Source organism: Macrotis lagotis, chromosome 1 (assembly GCF_037893015.1).
Source record: "Macrotis lagotis isolate mMagLag1 chromosome 1, bilby.v1.9.chrom.fasta, whole genome shotgun sequence".
Lineage (NCBI taxonomy): Eukaryota > Metazoa > Chordata > Mammalia > Peramelemorphia > Peramelidae > Macrotis > Macrotis lagotis.
This window is the reverse complement of record NC_133658.1, coordinates 362884745-362910788: the sequence shown is the minus strand read 5'-3', so window position 1 is coordinate 362910788 and position 26044 is coordinate 362884745. Positions and strand designations below refer to the sequence as shown.

General features: G+C 47.5%; 1 protein-coding gene across 1 annotated transcript in view; it reads left to right on the top strand.

Moving 5' to 3' along the window:
- Nucleotides 1-26044, top strand: part of UNC5A (unc-5 netrin receptor A) — a 100110-nt gene that overhangs the window by 67600 nt on the left and 6466 nt on the right. Inside the window, exons 2-12 of the mRNA XM_074212325.1 lie at nt 1924-2145; nt 9333-9476; nt 10057-10160; nt 10931-11111; nt 16855-17019; nt 18637-18825; nt 20279-20581; nt 24250-24337; nt 24697-24865; nt 25142-25375; nt 25629-25778. Coding sequence (XP_074068426.1) covers nt 1924-2145; nt 9333-9476; nt 10057-10160; nt 10931-11111; nt 16855-17019; nt 18637-18825; nt 20279-20581; nt 24250-24337; nt 24697-24865; nt 25142-25375; nt 25629-25778 — 1949 coding nt within the window. The remainder of the gene's footprint in view (nt 1-1923; nt 2146-9332; nt 9477-10056; nt 10161-10930; nt 11112-16854; nt 17020-18636; nt 18826-20278; nt 20582-24249; nt 24338-24696; nt 24866-25141; nt 25376-25628; nt 25779-26044) is intronic.

Below are 26044 nucleotides of genomic sequence, written 5' to 3'. Positions count from 1 at the left end.
GAATAACTACCAACACCATCACCACCACCTCTACTTCCCTTGTGCTTTCCTGCAAAGCCCTAAGATTGGATTTTATAGCTAAGAGGACTTAGGCTTCAGTAGCTCCTAGGATCAGAGATTCTGGACCAGATGGAATTTTAGAAGTCATCAAGTCTGGCCCTTTCTTATTACATATGAGGAAATTGAAGCTCATAAAGGTTGGTGACATCTAAGCTCTCATAAGTAGCAATTAAGAGAAGTCAGATTTGAACTGAGGTCCTCTGACTCCAAGGGTGGTGCAACAGAGACCACTGGTTAGAGTCCAACCCTTGAATTCAAATCTGCCCTCACACTTAATACAAATCACTTCAAACCCTGTTTGCCTCAGTTTCCTCATCTGTAAAATGAGTTGAAGAAGAAAAATGACAAACCACTCCAGTATCTGTTCAAGAAAATTATAAATAGGGTCATGGGAAAGTAGGACATGATTAATCTTCTAGACAATGAAAACAACCACATCTTCTAACTCCAGATTCAGTGTTCTTCCCATTACACTACATTATCTCCCAGTGACAATGTGAACTTGCCAACATTTGAAGGGATTTTCAGCTTGAGAGCTTAAAGAAAGCAAAAGAACCAGTCTAGAATCCTGAGGGCAGGGCCAAGCTTTCTCTTGTGTTTTCTTTTTACCCTTTTGTCCTTCAGGACCTGGTGCTAGGAGAGAGGCAAGATGATGTTTCCCTGATCCAGGGTCCTTTGTCCCCACTGGTAGACTAGTGATCCCTCTATCCCTCTCTCCCTGGTCTCTGCTCTGACCAGACTTACTCCAGAGAATGTTGTCCAATTGTCAGCCACATGTTTTAGAGGGGACACTGATAAACAAGATCACATTGAGAGAAGGACAGTTCAGGGACTGGACCAGAACACAAGGATCATTTGAAAGAATAAGGAATCTATTGCTCAGGCAAGAGAAGAGTGGGGAAGACATGATAAATGCCTCAAATGGAAGAGGGATTAAATTTGTTCTGCTAGGCCTCAGAGGACAGAACTGGAGAAAGAGAGGGAAGTGATTTCAGCTCAATATAAGAAAAATCACAGAAATAGGAATTATCTCCAAATCAGAACTATCTGAAAGTAGAATGGTTTGTCTTGGTAGGGGATGGGCTGGGGCCTGCCAGTCCCCATCACTGAGTATTTAAGCAGAAAGACTATTTCTTAGGGATATGGAGATTAGACCAAAGGACCTAAGAGAGTCCATGCAGTTTAATGTCTGTGGCTTACCTTTTGTGTGGGAGGGGCCAGTGATGTTAAAGGGAGATGGTGGGGGGAGCTCCACCAGAAGGTCCCACCAGAAGGCAGAGGATTAAGCTGAGGACAAATCTTTGTGATCTCAAATATCCTACTACTCTTTAAAAAAAATTTTTTTTTTACAATTACATGTAAAGAGCATTTTCAACATTCAGCTTTTTTGAATTTTTAAGTTTCACATTTTTTCCCTCCTTCTCTCCCTTCCCTCCCCCTCCCCATAAAAGCATGCATACAATCTGATATAGGTTGATTGTTAAACTTCTTTACATATTAGATGTGTTGTACTGACCTACTCTTAGTACTCATTCTCTTGTGACTTTTCTCCTCAATGTCCTAGTAAAGCTTTATTTTAAACCTGGAAATTTGAGGGAGAAGGAGCTCCTTCTTGGCCAAAGTCATGTGGGGAGAGCTCTGCCCTTGGAGTGTTCTGTACCCTAGTCATTTCTCTCCAGACCTTGGTTTCCCTAATTGGTCTCTCACAGCTCTAAATTCTACAACCACAACTGACCAGGTATGGTCTGTCTGAGGGGACAGATCCTAAGACAGGATGTCTGGGGTCCCCTCCAGAGGTCCACAACACTGTGTTGTGTCTTTGCTTATTTCTAGGTTTTTCATTCTTTCTCTTTGCCATCCCAGGTGCCCAGCAGAGTGCCACTGTGGCCAACCCAGTACCTGGTGCCAACCCTGACCTGTTGCCCCATTTCCTGGTGGAGCCTGAGGATGTCTACATTGTCAAGAATAAGCCAGTGACACTTACATGCAAAGCCAGCCCTGCCACCCAGATTTACTTCAAGTGCAATGGGGAGTGGGTTCACCAGGGAGACCACATAATAGAACACAGCACCGAGAAGAGCAGTGGTAAGACTGGGCCATGGATGGGAAAGGGGAGTGGGAAGGGATGGGGAAGGGGAGGACACCAGGGATGGGGAAAGGGAGTGGGACAGGGATGGGGAAAAGGAAAGGACAGAGAGGAGGGGAAGAGAAGAAGGGAAGGGGAAAAGATGGAGGAGGGGTTGGGAAGGGTCAGGGATGCATGGATCGTAGAAAACAAGATAGGGAGGGCTAAGGAAGCAGGGATATACTAGTGTCTGATGCTGTTAGGAGCAGAATGAGTTTCTGGACCAAGACAGTTTTTTTCTAAAGACTCAACTGATTATCAGGGGGTAGAAATCAAGGAGAGGTGGATTTTGGCTCAGTTTAAAAGCAGTCACAGAAACTTCAAATGTCCCAGCTGGAAGGAGCTTGCATGTCTAGCTAGGGTGACTCCCAGTATTTACTGGTAAAGAAACTGAAGCCCAGAAAGGATGCTTGACTTGTCTCAGATCACACAGGAAATTAATCTTAGAGACAAGAATTGAATTGAGGTTTCTTCCACTTCTGATTTATGCTTCTTTCTTTCTGGCCCTTTGATCTGGACCATCTCAGGTCATCTGGTTCATTACCCTCGTTTTGCAGATTTGGAAACAGACCAGGAGAAAAGAGGGGCCTTGCCCTAAGTCACACCTTTAGGAGATAATAGAGCTGGGATTCAGTCCCAGTCCCTCTCTCAGGCCAGGATCCTGAGCCCAGCTTCCAGCTCTAGTCCTCAGGAAGGGTGGAACCCCCAGAAGTAACAGGTCTGGACACTCTGGCTTAATTTCACCTATGTGCCAGACAATGGATAGAGCAACAGGTCTGGAGTCGAGAAGACTTGAGTTCAGACATTTATTTATTAGCTGTGTGATCTTGGGCAAGTTTCTTAACCCTGTTTGCCTCAATTTCCTCATCTGTAAAATAAGCTGGAGAAGGAAATGTCAAACCACTCCAGTATCTCTGCCAAGAAAACCCCAAATTGGATCATCAAGAGTTGGATAGGACCAAAATGACTGAACAGCAAACGTGCCAGATGTGCTAGGTGCTAGAGATAAAAAGACAAAGAATATCTATTATTAGTAATAAAAATTATCAAGGTCTTCTATTCAGACAAGTTATTTTAGTTCCCCATGCAGCTGTCCCCAAGCTCTTCCTTCACCCAACTCAGTCTAGTTGCCCATGACTTCCCTTCCTTAGAGACATGGGGCAGTACTGTAGAGAACAAAGTGGGGAGAATGTTATTACTTCTGACAAATGCAGGTACCTTAAGGGGCTCCTTTATCAGAACCTTAGCTAGTTAAACTAATCCTTGCCCTTTTTCCTTTTAGATTCAGCATTAGGGAAAGGAGGCAGGGCAGGTAGGAGCTCAGGCCTTTGGGGGAGGGCAAGAGTAGGGGTCCTTAGTAAAGAGGAAGACAAATGAGCCTAGGCATGCTAGGGAGGAGACTCAATTAGACCTGGAATCTGGGGCCTGTATTTCTTTCTGCTCCCCAAGTCCTAGGCCTCCCAGGGGCAGGTAACCTTTTATAACTCCCCAGTGAGCCAACTGACCCATGAGTTGGGGCATTGGAGTGAAAGTTCAGGAATTTGGATGAAAGTGGAATGCAAATAACAGATCCAGAGCTGGAGAGAACCTCATGCATGGAGAACTAGGTCACCATGGGACCAGAATATTGAGAACAATGGTACAGAAATAGCATTGGCTCTGGGGCCAAAGGTCCTGGATTCAAATCCTTCATCTTACCCCACTAGCTGGGTGACAAAACCCTTATCCTCCCTGGGCCTCAGTTTCCTCATCTGTAAAATGAGAGGGTTGGCCTAGATGGGAGAGTTTCATTCCAAAATTAATGAGTTCTAGACTGAGGGTTATTACAATAACCACTCCATTCAGGATCCTCCACATCATTTAACACTAATAGGATGACCCCCAAGGGCCAAAAATGGGCCTGGTCACCCTATACTCCCAACCTTCCTGTCTCACCCTCATTCCTACTCGTGGTCCAGTCCTTTGTGTGAGAGACTGTTTTTCCAGAGCAGCCCCTAATTCCTCTGGTCCTCATCAAAACTATGGTAGCTAATTTACTTCATTACCTTAGGCGAGTCACTCCCTTTTGCCCACCCCTAAAAATGAGGGTATCTTTTTAGGTTCTTCCTGGCCTTGATATTCTATGTTCTGTTTTCTAAGCTCCCTTCCCACTCAGATAGGCTCCCTACCATTTCTTGTATCCTATACTCTCCATCTACCTCTAAATGCTGTGACTGTCCCCATAATAGAGCCTGTCCTGCATCATGGTTTGCATTGTTGGGACTATGGGAATGTTGGGAATTGCTATTCCAGGGAATTGTTGACCCTATTTATTCAATCCTGACCTTGAAAAACAGCCTGCACATTCATTGTCTCTGACTCTGTGTCCTGTCCCCCTCCCTCCCTCTCTCTACTTTTCTTTCTTTTTGTCTCTGTGTCTCCCTGTCTCTTTCTCTATGCCCCACTTCCCCTCCCTCTTATCTTTACTCTTTCACTTCTCTCTGACTCTCTCTCTCTCTCTCTCTCTCTCTCTGTCCCCCTTCCCTGTCTCTGTCTGTCTCTCTCTGTGTCTCTCTCTCCATTGTAATGGACCCATTAATGAGCATGGCCATGGTGCCCAGTGCCAGTCACTGGACTTGTGTTGAGCATAGAGAGAAAAAAATAAGGGTGCTTGCAGGTTCAGCCTGATGACCTCTGACAGTCCTTGGAGTTCAAATTCTTAGATTCTGTTCCATCCTCACAAAGTTAACCAGAATTTAATTTGGGGGGTGGGGAAGCTGAGAAACTGAGCGACCCTTGCTTATTATTAATAATAATATGTATTTATGTTCTTGTTATGTATTTAATTATAATAATATAATTGCTCTTGCTGTAGTGCACAAGATTTATACAATGCTTTCCTTGCAACAGCTTGGTGAGGCAGCCAGCACAGGGCTTACCCCCATCTTACAGATGATGAAACTGGAGTCCAGAAAGGGGAAATAGCTCCCTCCAGGAAGGTCACAGGAGGTAGTGACAAGACAGGGGATGACATCATCAGTCTCCTGACTCCCTCCTCTCCATAGACCTACACTGAAGATGCCAGGGCCCATAAGAGAGCTTTATTTGGGAAGATGGGAGGGTTGTTTGCCTGGGAGCAAAGACCCCACCACCACCAACACTACCAACAGCCAACCCTAGGCAATCAGAAGATGGGAAGAAGCAACTTTTGTTCTCTTCCTAAACTGAAGAGGGTCAGGGTTGGTGCAATGACTTTTCCAGGTCTGAAATGGGAGAAAAAGGGGGGGGGGATGTGATAAACAATATTGCAGAAACTGACTCTATAATAAAGACCCAAATTTGCTGACTGAAGCATTTAAGCACCATCTTTGAAAGTGTAATTTATTGTTTATTAAAGAAACTGATTGGTTATTAGAACCAGATTTATAAGAGGTTGAAAATATAGCAGCTAAGGTCATCCTAGGGGCTTAGTCAACAAACACAAACCTACTTGTGCTGATCTCCACTAAGGCCCATATCATTAGGTCCCTCCCTTCCCTCTGCTCCCCTCTTATTTTCTTTCTGTCTACAGATTCTCTCTCTCTCTCTCTCTCTCTCTCTCTCTCTCTCTCTCTCTCTCTCTCTCTCTCTCTCAGCACTCACTCACTCACTCAATTGCTACCACTGCCCCCAGTTGTCTCTGATTTCTGCAATAGGCCTTTGGAGCTTGGAGGGACAGAACCCAGGCTTTGAAAAGGGAAAGAAGGCCCAGGGGAGGGGAGGTGTCCTGGTCCTGTCAACAGAGCTAAGCCGAGCCCTGCACAGTGAGCTACCCCAAATCATCCCACTTCTTTCTTTACCCAGTCTTTTTCTTAAGGGCATATATTTGTATTATGCTGTACTGGGTGAAAGGCCTCTCTGGGGCAGAAGTGAACAGAGATAACCAGGCCACACTGAGAATGGAGTGCAAGAGGAAAAGGGAAGAGAAGACAGGGTAAGGGAAAGGAGAGGAGAAGGGAAAAGAAGAAAGAAGGAAAAAGTGAAGAGATGGAAAGGGAGAAGAGAAGAAGAGAAAGGAAGTGAGGAGGAGAAGAAGAGGAGGAGGGAAGAGAAATGAGGAGAAGGTAAGGGAGAAGAGGGGAAGAGAGAAAAAAGAAAAAGAGTAGAAAAGGGCAGAAGAAAAAAGATGACAGGAAAGGGAGTTGCTTACCATTATATGGTATAGATAGATACCAGTCTGCTTCCCTTTTCAGGCTTACCAGGAAGGGAGCCTAAGGGAGTCGGACCACAGCTGAAGGCAAGGTTAGGGCTCCATACAGACATTGCCTATTTTAAATGCAATTCAAAGCTTAGGCATGATCCTGTCTAGTAGGGGGATAAAACATCAGAAGAGAGAACCCCGTTATGTAGTGTTAAATTACAGCTGTGTTTTTAAAAAGGAGCAAAACTGGGTAAGATCCTGGGTCAGAGAAGTCTTTATGACAAGATATCAGGGAAGACTTCGTGGAGGAAATGGTACTTGAGCCATACTTTAAATGACAAGTAGGAATTATAACAATGAGGAGGAAGCATTAGGAATGGTGTGAAAAAAAGCTTTGAAAGTCAAGAACATAGAGTAGGTTTGGCGTCTACAGAGTAAGCTGGTTTGGCAGAAATACAGAATTTATAGAAGGGAGGAATACAAGATAAGGCTGGAAAGGTGGGGCAGTGCCAAATTGTTTTGAGGCTTGAAGGCCAATCTGGGCTTTGACTTCAATTCATTAAGTAATAGGAAGTCATTGAAGACTTTTGAGCAGAAGAGTGACATAATCAAATCTGGATCTGAGGAAGATGAGTCTACTGGTAGTATGAATTATGGAATGAAAATATGAAGATCTTTTAGGAGGCCAGGGGAATAACAAAAAAGGGATAGATTTTTTTAAAAGATGTTATATGAACATAAATATGAAGTAGTTAGAAAGAAGAGTAAATTAGGCAGTAAAGATAAATGGTCCAGGGAGGGTCCACATCTTTATTATCAGTCAACACCTTAGCAGAGTTAACTTGGCAAGCCCAGTGGAGAGGTGGACTTTAAGTTTGACATATACTACTGGAGTGACCTTGGGCAGTCTCTCAGTGCCCCTGGGAAATGCTGCAAGACTGGACAGTGTAAATCTGCATAGGGAGAAAAAGTTTCTCTCCTATTCCAGTGAACAACAACAACTTAACCAAGGTTAGGATCACAGGATCTGCAGCTCATCCTCGAAGGGACCTCCAAAGGGATCTATCTGATCCAACCAGGAGGGTATGATTATCCCCATTTGAGAAAGCAGGGCCCGGAAAAGTTCAGTAACTTAGACACCTAGAATGTCAGAGGTGGAAGGGACCTGAGAACATGGAATACCAGAACAGAGACCTTAATCCAGCCCCCTCACCTTCTATTGCAGCACCAAAGAGGTCTAATGACTTGTCCAGGGTTACCCAACTAGGGAGTATCAGAGCAGGAAACTTGACTAGGGACTCACACCCAAGACTCAAACCCAGCCCTCACTCCTAATCTGGTGTTGTTTTAACATGCCATTCTAAATTATAAAAATAGGATCCAGAACCAGAGGTAAAGAGGGATCACCATTAGTTCTTTGGGGGTGAGGGAGCAGGAAGCAAAGGCAAGTGGTATTGGAAAGTCAGGTTAGCAAATTAAAAAGACAGCCCCTACAGCCCTCCAACCACCCCATTCAAACCAGCTGAGCTAAGTTTGGCTCCTTCCGCTAGGCTCAGACCTGACTCCCTGCATTGCAGCCCTAATTGAATTTCTCTGTTAACAATAGAAACACATTCCCATCCCTGCCTCGCTCTCTCTTTCTGATAAGCCAGTGACCCGAGGGAAATTGGGGTCAGGAGGAGGAGAAATTAGAAACAAACAGTTTTTGCTCTCCTGGGCACCCTGCCTTTGGTGGCCAGACACACAGGTGTTGGAAGGGACAGACAGATGGGAGGAGGAAGTGGTGACTGGAAGGATATCACAGTGGCCAGAGGACCATCAAGCAGGACATATAGAAGACTCAGTCTATGGCTGGCAAGGATGCTTCCTGCCTGGATTCCTGTTTGTCCTTCAAAGTCCATCTCAAATACCTCTTCCTCCAAGAAGCCTTCCCTGATGTCTTCTCATAAAGACTCCCCCCCCCCCATCCCTCTGGCAGCCAGAGCAAAGATGGATGACTGGGAAGTGAAGTTGGAAAAACCCCTCTTCTCTCTGGACTATGGGAGGACCCTGTCCTTAGTGCACAAAGAGGAAGGCGATGATTGCCTAGAGATCAGAAATGAAACCTTGGCATTCAAGTCACTGGGCTCATGTCTGTCTGTCACTGGTGTCTCTAGTCCCTCATTCAGTGCCTAGTCATGCAGAATGAAATCTGGGACCCAGCTGGTGCAGCCTCTGACCTCAATGGCCCTCGGGCAGATGAAGTTCGTTCATTCTCTCTCTCCCCCTCCCTCTCCCTCTCCCTATGAGAGAGAGAGAGAGAGAGAGAGAGAGAGAGAGAGAGAGAGAGAGAGAGAGTGTTTGCAAGGCAATGGGGCCAAGTGACTTGCCCAAGGGCACATAGCTACAAAACTATTAAGTGTCTGAGACCAGACTCAGGTCCTCCTGACTCCAGGGCCAGTACTCTATTCACTGCACCTCTCTCCCTCTCTCTCTCTCTCTCTCTCACACACACACACACACACACACACACACACACACACACACATACTTCTGAGCACGGTCATGTCAGGACACACTCACTTGGCCCTGTCCCCAACACAAGCACTTATTTCCTTATTTCATACCCTGACATTTAACCTTTCTGAGCCTCAGTTGTTGGACCTGTAAACTAGAACTGGGTGAAGGTAGGAATGTTGTATGATGACACCATCTCCAAGACCCCTTCCAGCTCTGAAAATCTCTCCTCAGCATCCTAAGATCTCTTATATTCTGTGTTCTCAGGACTATCTACCTGTAACATGACTCCAGGGCAGTTTACACTGATGGCCCTCTCCAACACTTTCTTGGCCAGATTTGAATTTCTGGGTTCCCTGCAGCTCAAATGCCAGTGGCTCCCTGAGGCTGCGATCCTTGCCTCCCCCGAGTCAGCAGGGTTTCTAGCAGGCCCCTGAATAACAATAGTCCCATCCCACCACCCCCCTCATGGTCCTTTTCCTCCACTTCTAGGACTGCCAATGATGGAGGTCCGCATCAACATCTCCAGGCAACAGGTGGAAAAAGTCTTTGGTCTGGAGGAATATTGGTGCCAGTGTGTGGCCTGGAGTTCTTCAGGCACCACCAAGAGCCAGAAGGCCTATGTCCGCATCGCCTGTGAGTACCGTGTGGGTGACTGGGAGGCAGGGCCATAGTAAAGTGGGATTACAGCTCCTTCCTTGGGCAGAGAGTTGGGTAGGATTGAAGAGCCTTTCCCTGGATAGGGAGATCCAGCCGGAATGGACTGGATGGAGGGGTAGAATCAGGCGGGCCTCCTATGGACAGGGACTCAGGAAAGTGCCCAGGGGCCTCCCTCTGCTGGACCTCAGTCCTGGCCTGAACTCTGAGGGGCTTGAACAACAGTCCAGGTCAGACTGGCCTCCCTCCTCTCACCCCAGGATAGAGAATACAGTCAAGGTTAGAGTCCCTTTCCAGCCTTGAGTCTAGCCCAAGAAAAGACTGGATCAGGAACAAGCCTCCGTCTTAAATTGTGGAATCTTTCTTATCTAGTCCCCTCGAAGGCCAGACCCCATTCCCCCACCACCACCTCAAGAGAGCCAGCTGACTTGCAGAGTACAGATGCTGCTTATTAGAGTCTGGATTCTGTTCCAGTGCCCAGGAAAAGTCCTCCTCTTGGTGCCTGGCAGAGCCTGCGCCAGACACAGGAAGCCCTCATCCCTCTCATTTCTCCTCTCAGATTTGCGCAAAAACTTTGAACAGGAGCCTCTGGCCAAGGAAGTATCCCTGGAGCAGGGCATCATCCTGCCCTGCCGCCCACCTGAAGGCATCCCTCCTGCTGAGGTAAGAGGCAGGCTAGGATCTGTGGGCCAGCATAGGGGCAGGGAGGTCCAGCTCACAGCCCATTTTCTCAAGTCCTTTGAAGCCTGTGAAATCCACAGTACAGCCTCCTTCCTATTCCTCTGGATCCCCAGCCCTACACACCAACCAGATCCCTTGGAGCACCTCAGCTCAGGATATAACTCTGGGCAAGCCACAAGAGAGTTAACCATCTTGATCTCAATTTGCTCATTGTGCAATAAGAGGAATATACTTAGACAAGCCCTGAAGTGCCTACCAGTCCTGATATACAGTGATTCTACAAATCCAGTCTAGTCTGTAAACCCTGGGCCAAGACAAGGTTAGTTTAGACCTGACTGGGCATCATATTACTGATCTCTGCCCCCATCTACCACCACCATCTTGTGTCCAGGCTTGGGCAGTATCCAGGACACATTTGTTGCTCATTAATCTAAGGACTTGGGAGATTCTCCACGTTGGCTCCTCTGCCTCCCCACTGACTATCAAGTCTTCTTTCCACTCTGCCCACTGCCACTCCTCCGCTCAGATCAAGACCCTTCCAGGGTCAATTGGGCAGCCCCATGTAGGCAGAGCTCACACCCCTCCTCAGGGCTTATGCAGACAGTGCCCCCTCTAGGAAGTCATGTGGATAAGTCCCAGAGGAACAACGTAGACAGATACCAGACAGTAACCAAAGCCATCCTCTCCCTGGTAGAGCTCTTCTGGGCAGAACCTGTGGAGACAGATCTGCTAGCATCTCCCTGTCTTCCCAGGTGGAGTGGCTCCGAAACGAGGACCTTGTTGACCCATCCCTGGATCCCAACGTCTATGTGACCCGGGAACACAGCCTAGTGGTGAGACAGGCCCGCCTGGCTGACACAGCCAACTACACCTGTGTGGCCAAGAACATTGTGGCACGTCGCCGCAGCTCCTCTGCCGCTGTCACTGTCTATGGTGAGCTATAGCCCTCCCCCTTCCTCTGTGGTCTCTCAGTGATCTTGGCCAGGACTGGAGGGAGAGTATGTGGAACTGTGTGATCTGAGAAGGGTCAGAGGTGCTCTGGTCAGAGAGAGACATGATCATAGATGCTATGGTCTCAGGGGACCTGGGGTGGGGCATGGCTTGGGGTATCATGGGAATGGAGAGGGGGCACATCACTGGTGGTGCTGTAGGAGATGAATGGCCAGGCAGCAGCCTGAATGTGGGAGAAAAGAAGTCTATAGAAGGATAGTCCAAGGAGGCATGGGTACAGGAAGGGGTTGGCCCAGGGCCAGGGGCAACTGAAAGCTAATGACCTTATTCTTTGACAAACAGCATAAGGTGAGTGATGATGTTTCTCCTAGAACAGGCTGGGGTGAGAGGTCACCAGATCTGTTCAGATTGCTGTTGTGGAGCACAATACTTTCTCTGTTTGGGTTTCATTGCAAGTGGCTGCCAGAAAAGTATAACCAAGTATAACCTAGGAGATAAGGTCCCATGTGGGAGCTGGCTAGAGTCTGGACCTCCCACCCACTGCCCTCATCTCCTCTTCCTTCTCTGCCTTGAGGCACCTCCACTTACAACCAGGAATGCACAGGGCTAGTAACAACTAAGGACATTGCATCTGTGGAGTCCTGGCCTCAAAATTTGCACCCCCAAGCCTACCCTGGGGAGGTGCTCCGTGCCAAGCCTTGGACCTCGCTGACCTTGGTCCCTTCTCTGTCCCACACCAGTGAACGGTGGGTGGTCGACCTGGACGGAATGGTCAGCCTGCAGTGCCACCTGTGGGCGAGGCTGGCAGAAACGCAGCCGGAGCTGTACCAACCCGGCACCTCTCAACGGGGGCTCCTTCTGTGAGGGCCAGAGCGGCCAGAAAACCGCCTGTGCCACCCTGTGCCCAGGTACTGGCCCCTCGCCTCCACCACCATGGCCACCCTGCATTGGTCACTCAGCCGCCTCCATTGCACTAGTCCCACCATTCAGGCCAGGCAGGTGGGCCAGAGGCCATTTTAGCTGAGGGTGATAGGACTGCTGTCCTTCACCCCTGTCAAATCCCCACTAGGAAAGAGTGTTTCCAGTTCTGGATACTGTACTTTAAAAAGGACCTTGACAGACTGGAGCATGTTCAAAGGAAGACAGTCAGGATAATGAGGAGAATGGAGAAAGAAAAGATAGACTGAAGGAGTTGGACATGCATAGTTCGGAAAGGAGAAGACTTGGGGCAGGTGGTTATGTGACGATGGCTTTCAAGGAAACTGAGTGGTACATTGAACAGAGTGCTAAACCTGGAGCCAAAAAGACCTTAGTGCAAATCTGACCTCAGGTGACCCTGGGCAAGTCATTTAACCTCTGCCTTAGTTTCCTCATTTCCTAGTGAATAGCACCTTCTTCCCAGGGTTGTTGTGATGATAAGGTGAAGTAATATTTGTGAAGTCCTAGGGGATTTTACTTACATTTCTTCTGTCTGGGACCAGAGAGAACAACCAGAAACTATAGGGAAAAGATGTTAAGAAATAGATTTTAAGCTGAACAGAAGGAAACATTCCTTAGCCATTAGTGGTGACCAGAAGTTGGATTGAATTTCTGCTTTAGTAAATAAAGAATTCCTATCAATGGAAGCCTTTGAGCAGAGGCTTAATATTGGTGATCACATGGAGGTGCTGTTTGGTAGACTTGATGAATTTGGGTTCCTTCCCCTTCCAGCATTCTAAGATTCCATGGAAAATATCCTTCCATTAGTGCTTCTTTCCTGAGTTCCACTTAGACCCTCTTTCAGCAACTTCCCCTGAAGGAAGGACCTTTCCTCTGTAGCATCAGGTAGGAATGAATGTTTGAGATGGCTTTTCCCCAAGAGTAATACTGGATACAGGGGGAGAGCAGGTTTTCAAATATGCTGAGAAAGGAGCCTTGTCTCCTCCCCATCAATGCCACATCTGTTTTTCCTGAGTCAGGGCTCAAACTCTTCCTCTTGCCTTCCATAAGAGGAGTTGCCTCCAGAGGGGTGTATTTTGTAGGTTTTTCTGGCACCAAGACCAGAGAAATCATATCTCCAGTAAAAAGAGATGTAAGGTGAGAAAAATGGCAGAAGGAAGATCAGTCCATTAGGTGTTATGCTAGGAAATCAATGGAGAAAGTGCTAGAAACTTGGGTTCTCCTTTTGGCTGCAGCACCAATCTTCTATAGGCCTCCTTCTCCTCAGCTGTAAAACAATGGGTTGATCTTCTCAGACATTCTGTGTATTCTAGGTTCTGTGGTCCTTTCCAGCTCCACCATCCTATGGTCTAAGATTGTTCTCCAGCTCTAACATGCTTTAAGATCCTTTACATCTCTGATATTGTAGGTTCTAAGGTCCCTTTTGACTCTGGCATTCTATGTTCTAAGGCTCTTTCAATATCTAACATTCTGTCTTCTGGGCTCCTTCCATCTGTGATATTCTGTGTTCTTTGATTCCACATATAGACAAGTATTTGAGCACCAGAGCTGGGATCTGGGCACAGTGCCCTTCGGCTCTGGCTTGTCTTCAGTGAATTGATTTCTCTGTATAGAACATTGATCTCAAAACCCCATTGACACATCCCCTGTGTGTCCCTGGGGCCTTAGTTCAACTGGAGCCACCAGCTCTTTGGTGGGCTGCCACAAGCTGGGCAGTTGATATGTGGTTGTGAAAGGAACCAGGAGGTCAGGAGAGAATGATGAGGGGAAGGAAGGAAGAAGTGCCCACAGTGGGTAAAGGTGGAAGGGTGTCCCTCAGGCAGGCACCCAAGGGTTACTGTAGAGACACCACTACATAGGGTCCACATGGGACCAGTAGTTGGATGGGCCTGCATGAGAGTCTGGTTGAGGTCTGACCCCGCCAGCATTGGATGTTGTTTCTTAGCCTTGACAGTGTTCTAGGGCACAGCTGACCATCATCTGACCATGCCCAGTCACCCACAATCTTCCTCTGCTCTCAGCAGCAATGTCAGTCATCAAGCTTTTATTCCTTGCCTACCCTGTGTCAGAGACTGGCATACAAGGATAGAAAATGAAGCAGCCCCTGCCCTTAAGAAGCATACAGTCAAAGCTGGGGTGGAGGCCACAAAAGACTTTTTGTAGAAGGTGGAACTTGAGCTAAGTTTTGAAGAAAATAAAAGATAATTAGAGGAAAGGGCATTCCTGGCATGGGGGACAGCTAGAACAAAGAAGGTGTGGAGGAAGGAAATGACAAGTTGCATGAGGAAGGGTAGGAAGGTCAGTTTGGCTGGGCCATGGATATGTGAGGGGCAGTAATGTGGAAGAAAGTTGGAAAGGAAGTTTTGGGGCCAAGTCGTATAAGACTTTACGTGCCAAACAGAGGAAGTCATCTGTGGTCCAGAGACAAGAGAGAGCCATGAGAGTTGATTATGTAAAGGGGAAACACCAGCAAACCTAGGCCTATCCTAGAGCAGCTGAAGAGTGGATCGACATTCTTTCCCATTTTAGCACATGATGATTAAGGGGTATGTGAGAGGGTGTCTCCTGCTGGACAGTAGGGAAAGACAAAGGTGAAACTGCAGTGCCCGTCCTTAAGAGAGCTCCCAGGGCCCTTGGGGAGCGGGTGACATGAACTGTGTCCCTGACTCTGGTGTCTTCCTGGTCTGGGATGGCAGGAAACCAAGAGACACTCTGTGTGCCAGAAACTTTGTTTCCAGAGGTAGGAACCATGCTGGGGAAGGTGTGACTCCCAGGTGTAGAGCCTGGATTCAAATAATGTCAGTACATTGATCAACAAGCATCTCAAACATTTGCTGGGTGCCAGCTATTGAACTAGGCACTGGATATATAAGTAACAAGGATGAAACAATTCACACTCTCAAGAAATGTGAATAAGCCCCATCCTCTCTATGAGCCTCAGTTTCCTCATGAATAAAATGGACATCGTACCATTTGCAATACTGACCTTCTGGTTGTGTAGAGAAGAAAGCACTTGGGAGCCATTGACTTCTCCTTCCCAGCCTCAGTCATCCTAGAGCCTGGGCAGGCTGGCTTACAATTCAGTCTAGCAAATATTTATTAAATGTCTAAGTCCCTGTACTGGGCAATGGAGGTTTAAAGATGATACCAAAGCAGGCCTCAAAAATCAGGTACTTACAATCTCATGGGAAAAGATGCAATAACAGAATAGCATAAAGGCATTGCAGAGTTCTATACCATGAACCTTGGAGAGATTCAGGAGGGAAAAATTCACTTTCACTTGGGGGTGAGGGAAGAGAGGAGATGCACTTGAGTCTTAGTGGTAGAAGAGAGGCTAATAGGTCAACTCCATACTTAAGAACAGTGTGAGCCCAAGTCAGAAGAGCCAGACAAGAACAAGGTCTGCAAGGCCTTTTTCTCTGTGCCTCTGAGGTCCCTGCCAGCTCTAATCTATGGTCCCATGAATTGACATCTGGAAATGGGTAGAGAGGCTGGACTTGCTCCCTGAAGGATAAGATAAGATTGGGTAGATAGATTGGAGCTAGGTTCTGGAATGCCTCAAAGGCCAGACTAAGGAGTTTGGATTTTATTCTCTGGGCTAGGGAAAGAAAGATGAGGGCTTGAAGAACTGGGGATAGTTGCGGTGAAAGAAGACAAATGCAAGAAATATTACAGAAAAAGAATCGACCTGACTTAGCAACATATTGGTTGGAGGGTAGGGAGGTTTGGGGGGCAGCGAGGGAAGGAGAGGGAAGAATCAATGATTGGGTGGTTTCAAGCTTCAGTGACTGGAATGCTGATAGTACCATCCACAGAAAAAGATGCTATAGGGAAAGGAGTAGCTTCTAGGGAGAAGATAGCTTAGTTCAAGGTGCTGCTATCATTTGAGGGGCAGCTTGATATAATGAACAGTTAGGCTTGCAGCCAGGAAGATTTGGGTTCTAATTAGGCAACTGAGACACATTAGATCTGTGACACTAGGCAGGTTTCTCTCAGCCTCCTCCCATTTCCTTTTCTACAAAATGGGGTCAGTCATACTTGAAGCACAATATGTCATTATTATACAGGTGAAGATGGTCACCATCCATTTAGAAACCCAAGACTGAACCTTGGGGGAAAGGTTAAGGTTGGAAATGGGCTTTATCCACATGGAGGTGATAATTTAAGCCAAAGGAGCTGATGAGATTGTTAGGGGAGAGAGGAGAAGGCCAATGATAGAATGTGTGGGAATAAATGCTCATTGCTGACCTTATAAAAGCAGAAGACCACATGCCATCATTTGAGATAAAGGCTAGCTAAGACAAGGAAACACTAGCTATGTGAAGGCTCGGGTGTTATAGTCTTAGACTGGAAAATCAGAAGATTCCAGTCAGCAGAAGAGCATGTCTTCACAAGGTCCCTCTGGGGAAGGGCATAGAGCTTTTCATCCAATGGAGGTTCCATTGCTGACTCTCCCCTTAGCACCACACCTAGCCCACCAGCCTTGGCATCATACCACCTCCCACTTCCATTAGCCCTCGCCTGCAGCTGTTGCCATCACTCGTCGCTGCTGCCATCATGTCCGCCGACCACCCTCCCCCTGTTCCACTCTTCATGGTTCAGATGGACAAGCACAGACCTGATGTCTCCAGGTCCCCTGAGGCCTGCTCTCTGAGACATCATCCTTTGTTTTTTCACCAGAGGCGAGAGGTGGAATGGGGTGAGGGAGCTTGTGTTGCCCCTGTGAGTAAGGGATTGACTGTTTCTTTTTTTGCCTCTGTCTGGTGTCCCCGTCTCACATGTGCAGTAGACGGAGGGTGGACTGAGTGGAGCAAGTGGTCAGCCTGCGCACTGGACTGTACCCGCTGGAGGAGCCGGGAATGCTCCGAGCCCCCACCCCGTAATGGTGGGGAAGAGTGTCATGGAGCTGACCTGGATACCCGCAACTGTACCAGTGACCTCTGCATCCACAGTGAGTTTTTTCCATACTGCCACCTCACCCCAAATAATGATGTTTTCCTGAAATTTAAACATTCCACTACACAATGAGTGTTTTCTCCATGTGTCCCATAACCATGAAATTTTCCCCTACAGAGTCCTCTCTTCTCATTCCTCCATCCCCCGTAAATCCCCCCACACTCACCCATCACTTCTTTTCTCCAGCCTTGCCTTGAGTCCTGTACAGTCCTGTGGTCCCAGCAAAGGGTCTCCTTCCCCTACCCCAACCCCACTCAGCTCTCCTGACATATTTCTTCAATCATCTGGTCCAACTCCCAGACCTAACAGCCCTGACCCTCAGCTATGTTTGTAAAGCCTCTCCTCCATCACACTGCTCAAAGGGGAATACCTGAGTTTAGGGCTCTTGAGGCACCCCGTTTGTGTCAGTCCCTTGCCCGCTGATAGCTCCCCTCCAGCAGTCCTGCACCTGCCCTAAGTGGCATGATGGAAATAGAGCCTGGCTTAGAATCTTGGCTTTGTTGCTGTGTGACCTTGGGAAACTCCCATAACCTCTATGGATCTCAGTTTCCTCACCCTGAAGATTGATGGATTTGGACTAAATAACTCCTAATGTCCTTTCTAGATCAAAATCTATGACCCTGGGAGACCCTCCCTCCCCAACACTGCCTCCCATCATGTCAGAGTGGGTCGTAGGTGGGGGAGAAAGCAAAGGCTGGAAGCTCTGGACCAATGTCACTAACACAAAGGTTCTAATACGATATTTCCCAGAAACAACCTCCTCCCCCAACCCCCACCTTCACTTTCAATTAAAAACCTAATTATCTGTGTCAATTCCTTCCTGATGGACCTTCCTTCCATTATGCAGATTCCCACTAAAATCAATATTGATTCCTCCAGACAGCTAATCCTCCCTCTCCCCACCAGGGCCCCTTGTCCTTTCTATTCAGCTCTTCCCCCCCCCCCATCTAAATCCTATTTTAAGGCCCCCACACTTTTATGTGCTATTCCCACACACACACATACCCAGCAGCCCTAGGGTCAAGGAAGGATGACCAATCATGTACCTGGAAGAAAGAAAATATAAAAAGCAGGAGGAAAAGAAAGAACCCTCCAGAGGGGCCACCCCATCTCCTGCCTAGCCCCTCATAAGGGATACAGACTAACATAGGACTCTGCCACAGGCCAGAGTCAACTGGTCTTCCATAGACCCAGGGAAGATATGGGCTTGCCTCCCTCTGTCCCCTCCTCAACTAGAGAGACTTCCAAATCATAGAATCCCACTTAGAGCTGGAAAGTCCCTTCAAAGAGCATAGAATGACAGGGCTCAAAGGAGTCTGAAACAGAACTGGAAGAAATCATAAACTTCTCTAATCAACTTAGATAATTAGGGTGGGGAGATGACTTGTCCAGGGTCATGCAAGTTAGTAATGGATCTGACACCAGGTTCCAAACTACCCTACGGTTTTGTGGCTATTCCCAGTCAGAGCAGCAGCCCCTGGTGAGGACAGATTGACAGCTTCCATAGGCACATATCCACATCCACATCCAATAGAGATGCCCTCTTGTACTCTATGAATCCACAAGTAGGTGGCCAGAAGTCTCTTCATCTTTTACCAAACCCTCCTCACAGCTGCCTCAGGCCCAGAAGATGTGGCCCTGTATGTGGGGCTTATTGCTGTGGCTGTATGTCTCGTCCTTCTCCTGCTTGTCCTCATCCTGGTTTATTGCCGAAAAAAAGAGGGATTGGACTCGGATGTGGCTGACTCATCTATTCTGACTTCAGGCTTCCAGCCCGTCAGCATCAAACCCACCAAGGCAGGTGAGGTCACCCTGCTCTGCCCCAATCTGGCAGGCCTACCCTGGCCAAGGCTCTTCCAAAGCCCTGTGGCGCACTATGAGCTGCCCAGGCATGGGTGGGCAGTTGGATGGACAGCATCAACTAACAAGATGGGCCTGACAAAGGGGTCCATATGTCAATGGCCTTGACCAAAAATTGGAACTTGGAGCTTCCCAATGGTTTCCTAGACCAAGTGACTTGCAAAAAGAGAACCAGACTTGGAGTCAAGTCACCTCCCATTTCAATAGCTTTCCGACCCTGGGTACATCATATAATTTCTTGGAGCCATAATTTGGTTGTCTGTAAATTAGTCATAACTCCTTCCAACTTCCAAGAAGGATTTGAGGGTTAACCTTCAATTTGTGGTTGTTGAGTTGTTTCAGTTGTGTCTGACTCTTTGTGATCGCTTTTGGAGTTTTCTTGGAAAAAATACTGGAGGATTTTCCATTTCCTCCTTCAGTTCATTTGAGTGATGAGGAAACTGAGACAACCAGGGTTAAGTGACTTACCCAGGGTCACACAACTAGTAAGTGTCTAAAGCCAGATTTGAACTCAGGAAGACAAATCTTCCTGACTCCAGGCCTGGTGTTCTCCTTGCCATACTGCTGCCCCCCTAATTTAAGTTCACCACAGCACCATTTCTCAACATCAGTTAGCAGAGCACAAGGAACACTATTCAGTTTGGTTGCTGACTTTGAGGACAGAGTGGGGTTAGTCAGTAGATGCTGGAGCAAAGATGATAGCTGGGTCTCCACATCCAGTTTAGTTTGAGTAAGTAATGTGGCATAGCAACCAAGAGAAGGGGACCATTAGTCTCTGCTACCTTGTGTCCCCCTGATGTGACCTCTTCTGTACATGCTGGGTCTAGTTTGGGGGCTGGAGGTTGTCTTGAGGACAAGGCATAGCATCGGGGAGTGCCAGTTCTTGAGATTGCACAGTGCTGAACCAGCATAGACTGGAGTTTGACTCAAGAATGGCCACCAGAATAGAAAGAATACTAGAAAACCCAATTTGTTGGATGAAAGGCAATGGAAATATTTGTCTGAAGGAAAGAAGACTGTTCTTCAGTAAAAGAGAGAATTTGATAACTAGACAGGCATATGAAGAGCTATCACAGGTATGGGGGGGGGGGTTCAGTTTGTTCTACTTCCTTCTCAGAAGGAAATACTAAGAACAGCAGGGGGGACAAGAAGAAGACCCCAGCTCCATATAAGGGAAAAAAACTTCCCAGTAGTTAGATCTGTCCTGGAGTGAAATGGACTGCCTTAGGAAGACAGCAAGTTCCCCATCCTTGGAGATCTTCAAGAGAAACCCGAATGGCTCATCTTAGAGATATATCCAAGGGTTGTTGTGCCAGCCTAGAAGACTCGTAATCTTCTTGATCTCAATTTTTAACTTTTTCTTCCCACCCTTTTCTGTTTTCCCTTCCTAACAGACAACTCTCACCTGCTGACCATCCAGCCGGATCTTAGCACCACAACCACAACATATCAGGGCACCCTCTGCCCTCGACAGGAAAGCTCTGGCCCCAAGTTCCAGCTCACCAATGGACATCTCCTCAGCCCACTGGGCAGTGGCCGGCACACCTTGCACCACAGCTCGCCTGCCTCTGAGGCCGAGGATTTCGTAGCCCGTCTCTCCACCCAGAACTACTTCCGTTCTCTGCCCCGAGGGGCCAGCAACATGGCTTATGGGACCTTTAACTTCCTGGGGGGACGACTCATGATTCCCAATACAGGTAGGGCTTGCTGTGTGTTAGTGAAGCTCTCTCATCAGGCCATGTTCGGCATCCTACTGGAAGGGGAGGACCAAGAGAGAAGGGAGTAGCTATGGGAGAGTAAGAGGCAGATTTTATGGAAAGCCTTCTCTAAGACGGGAATGACGATACATGCCCTAAATCCCTCACAGGGCCATTGTGTGGATAATACTTTATAAAACTTAAAATGCTACTGTTAGTACCACCATAGCTTGTTAGATAAATGTGTCTAAATGGGCTTGGGGTAACAGGAGCTTTCAGGGAGACAGAGGGATGGATCACTAGGGACATCTCTTTTACAAATTTGAAGTGGATCAGCAAGGGAATCCTGGTGGTCTTTTTGCTATCCCAGTCCCTTGCTCATCTACAATATAGGAATTTTACAAGTATAGCAGAAAGAGGGGCAGCTAGGTGGCGCAGTGGATAGAGAACCGGCCCTGGAATCAGGAGGGCCTGAGTTCAAATGTGACCTCAGACACTTAATAATTGCCTAGCTCTGTGACCTTGAGCAAGTCACTTAGCCCCATTGCCCCTTTAATTAAAAAAAAATTCTTAAAAAAAAGAGAAAGGATAGCAAAAAGATTGGGAACATCAGTAATGGGACAGTGAGTGAAGCTGGAATTACACAAAGCCACATGGAACAGAAGGTTTGTGAGGCTGAGTCAGATGCTGAGGGTGATGTCAGCGAAGGGATCTCTGCAGGAGATAGGGGATTCCTTGCCCCTGCCATGTAATCACACATGGTGGGCCGGTTCTCCTGGCTTTGATGGAAGCCAGCCATCCATTCCTGAGCTGCATCTAAGTAGCTCAGGACAAGGCCACAAAAAGCACTTCTGAGTGTTTAGAAAGTGAAGCAGTGATCCCTGAGAGCCAGCATGGGTTCATTGAGAATGGTAGGACATACTTGTTCCTGGACTGGATTTCAATCTAGAGGGAGGTGGATAATAAATGGGGCTTTCTTCTGTTCAACATTTTTACAAGGGACTGGGGAAAGGATGGAAAGAGGGTGGGAAAGGGGAGGAGGGAAGGGAAAATGAAAAGAAATAAAAATCAGTGCAAGGGAAGGAAAGGGAAGGAGGAGAGATAAGGAAGGATGGGAGGGAAGAGGAGGGAGGGAAGAGGGAATTAATAAACATCTACTATGTGTAAGCATTTGACATTTAATTCTCACAACTGTAGGAGGTAGTATTATTATTATTCTTCCCTTTTTTACAGTTGAGGAAACTGAGGCATATAGCAGTTAATTGACTTGCCCAGAGACACAGAGCTAGTAGTGTCTGAAGAACAGATTTGAAGTGTGGTCTCCAGGCCCAGCGCTCTATCCACTGCGCCACCTAGTGGCTTCTAAATGACATATACAACATTCTTATCAAATATGCAGATGACATGAACCTGCAATAACTAATCCATGGATGACAGAATTTGGGATCCAAAAAGATGATGAAATATTTGAATATGGACCAAATTTAACAGGGTTAAGCATAAAGTATTCCACTGAATTCAAATAATCCAGTTCTTTAACTACAGAATGACTGGTGGAGATGTGGCTAAACACTAGTCTATGCAAAAAGAAGCTGGAGATCTTAGTGCACTGCACTGCACTGCACTGCACTGCACTGCACCAGGGCGTCTAATGGTGCTGTACTATGCCTCCTCCTGTCAAGCAGCTGACATTTATGTGGCCCTGGCATGTTCTCAGAGTCCTTTATGGACATTATTTCCTTTGACCTTTACATCCATCCAGGTGAGGTGCTGCAGTGGATAGAGATCTAGACCTGGAGTCAGGAAAACCTCAGTTCAAATCTAACCTCAGACACTAGCTGAATGACGCTGGGCAAATCACTTTACCCTGTTTGCCTCCATTTCATTATCTGTAAAATGAGCTGGAGAAAGAAATGGCAAACTCTTTCTGTAGCCTTCACAAGAAAACCCCAAATGGGGTCATAAATGTGACTCAACAACAATAGAAAATAAGAATTGAATGGTAGATTGGTGTCAAATCATGGAGGGCCCATAAAGCTATCGTATATTCTAAAGACACTATAAAGCCCCTAAAGACAAAATAAACCACCTAAAGGTGGTTTGAAGGATGGATTAGAGAGAAAAAGAGACTGGGGAAAGGGAGTGCAAGTGAGGAACTACTATAATGTAAAAGGTGAGAGACTGAATGCGAGTGGTGTCTATGGTAGTTGAAAGAAGGGATGTAGAAAGTAAAAAGAAGGTACAAAAGATACTGCAGAAAGAACTTTGATACTAGGCAGCTAGGGAAGCAGTAAAGGAGATGGAAAAGTGACACATAACTGAGATTACCAGCAAGGGTAACTGGAAGGCTAGGTGTATACTTCATACAAATAGGGAAGCTTGGGAAAGATGCAGATTGGGGAAGTCATAAACTGGGAAATAATTGAGTTTGAAAGACCAGTGGGGAATCTCTTTGAAGATGTCCCATGGGGGCTAATGATCTGAGACCAAAGATCAAGAAATAGAGAAGTTGAATTTGGGGAACTGTCGGCATTGAAATGAACCCATGGCAACTGATAAGATCAGCAAGCAGAGAAAGAACCCTTAATGTATAGAGATCAAGTCTTGAGCAACACTCACCCTTAGAAGACAGGAGATGGATGGGAGACTGAGAATGAATGGCCTGACAAGTTGCTGAGAATTGTCACAGAATCCAAGGGCATACAGAGCATATCCAGTAGGAGAGGGAAAGATCAATAGTTCAAAACTGCAGTGAAATTAAGGAGTTAGATAGTCATGAACTGCAGAAGTAAAGGACCAAGAAAGGGCCATCAGAGTGAGCAGGGAAGAGACCAAGAGAGCAGTCTCAGCTAAGCCATGGGGTCAGAAACCAGGCTGCAGAGTCAGGCAGCCAGTGGGTAGTGGAAGATGCCGAGCCAGGAGAAGAGACGGCTCTTCCTAGGAGTCTGGCAGTGAAAGAGAGGAGCAAGATGAAACAATAGCTTGAGTGGAAGCCAACAGATGTTTCAACCTCTTGCCCAGATTTTATTTGAAGATTTATTCATGGTCTCTTCTCTCTCCCTGCCCCTCACTTCCTCCAGTGTATGACCTTCTAGAATCAGACTAATGGAATTTCAAGTAAGAAGAGAACTTAAGAGAGCAGTGAGTCCAACCCCTTTATTTTACAGAGAAAATAATAGGTTCGGAAAGGGGAAGTGACTTATCCAGGGCCACATAGGTAGGAAATAGCAGAGCTAGTATATGAAGTGCGGTACTTGGAGGGGCAACACAGGTAGAATAGACAAAGCAACAGATGTGGAGTGCCATTCTGTCTCAAACACTTACTAGATGTGTAACCCTGGGCAAATCACTTAACCTCTCTGTGCCTCAGTTTCTTTGTAAGGTAAGAGGATTGGATTTTTACCTCTGAGGTCCCATCCACCTCTGAATCTATAATATTATGCCTAAAATCCAACATCTTCACAATGGGTCTATGACAAAAACAGACTTCATACAATAGAAATCACATGTGATTTCCACCCATAAGAGAAAATATTTATGGATTATGACACAGATGTTTGAAGGGAACAGGGGAGAGGAAGGGATACAAGAATGGTGGATAAAGAGTGTCTATACTCAGAAGGTAACAGTGGAGTCAGAGGCTACCTTCCCAACTTCATTCCTTCTAGGAATCAGCCTCCTAATCCCTCCAGATGCCATTCCCCGGGGAAAGATCTACGAGATCTACCTCACACTGCACAAGCAGGAAGATGTGAGGTGTGGACATGACCTGGGCCCTGCTGGGGAGGGGGCCAAAGGGAGGGTTGTCCCCAGCCCTGCAACTCTCAAGGGAGAAGGAGGCTTAGCTTGGTCTTCATCCCACCTTCTGCAACCAAGTCCTCTCAACTCCTGCCAGCTCCATGGGCATAACTCAGTGGGCAGGAGTTCCTTTGTCCTTTGGCCTAGTCTAGCTCATATACCAGGAATTCTTCACCTGCCCAGGGAGCTGGGGGGGGGGGCGGTCAGCATTAATCCTAGGGCATCCCCTTGGAATGACATCATTGCTCCTTAGTCCTTTGCCCTTCTCCCACTGATGCCTTTCCTCCCTTCCCCTGTCCCATATTTTCCTACTTGAGGCTGCCCCTAGCTGGCTGCCAGACCCTGCTGAGCCCCATCATTAGCTGTGGGCCTCCTGGAGTCCTCCTTACCCGGCCAGTCATCCTCTCCATGGACCACTGTGGGGAGCCTAGCCCCGAGAACTGGAGTCTGCATCTCAAGAAACAGTCTTGTGAGGGCACCTGGGAGGTGAGAGACTGGGTAGGGTAGGGACGGGTAAGTGCCCCTGAAGTATAGCCCCCTCAAGTGTATAGTGACCTCAAGTGACCAGAAGGATGACAGGACAATGGAAGAGGAGGAAGAAGAGAGGCAGAGGTCATCTGAGTGTGGGAGGGAGGAGAGCCTTGGTTCTAGGAACCCCAATATCAAAGCCTGATGGCAGTAACCCTGTAGGATCCCTTCCCCCAGGGTGGTGCCTGAGTTAGCACCCATGCTCCTTACTTCCTCCTCCTTCCCCCCCCCCAGGATGTGCTGCACCTGGGTGAGGAGTCACCCGCCCACCTGTACTACTGCCAGCTGGAGACCCGAGCCTGCCATGTCTTCACAGAGCAGCTGGGCCGCTTTGCACTAGTTGGGGAAGCCCTCAGCTCAGCTGCTGCTAAGCGCCTCAAACTTCTGCTTTTCGCCCCAACGGCCTGCACCTCTTTGGAATACACCATCCGTGTCTACTGCCTCCACGATACACACGATGCACTGAAGGTGCCTGGCCCAGTCCCAAACCCTCCTGACCTAGGGGAACCCCACTTCTCCCACCCCCAGGGGCAATCAGACATCTCCTTCCTCAGCAGCATGAGCACTGGGGAGCTTCTCTGTGCAGGTGGGAGTTGGGGGTATGGAAAGAGAAGATTCATGATTGGGGGCAGAAGAGTGTGGGGGCCTCTGAGGGCCCTGCCAGCTCTTAGGTGTTTGTACCCTGGAGCATGACTCCCGACATGACTTGTCTGGGGGGCAGGAGGTGATCCAGCTGGAGAAACAGATGGGAGGACAGCTGATCGAGGAACCCCGAGTCCTCCACTTCAAGGACAGTTACCACAACCTGCGCCTCTCTATCCATGATGTGCCCAGCTCCCTGTGGAAGAGCAAGCTGCTTGTCAGCTACCAGGTGAGGGATAAGGACATCTGTATCTCACCTGAGGTCTTCCTCCTTGGGGCATGGAGGATCAGTCCACCAAAAACAGGAAGTGACAACTCATCTGGGGGTATTCCACCAGGACCAAGGGAAGTTCACTTATAGAGAAGCAACTGGGATCTTGCCCACCCACCACATTGCCCCACTAGAGAAATTCTTGGGGAACTTGTAGGAACTTGTAGGCTCTCCATCAAATCCTCCATTCTTTCAATGAGATCCCAAGAAATTCTCCACCAAAA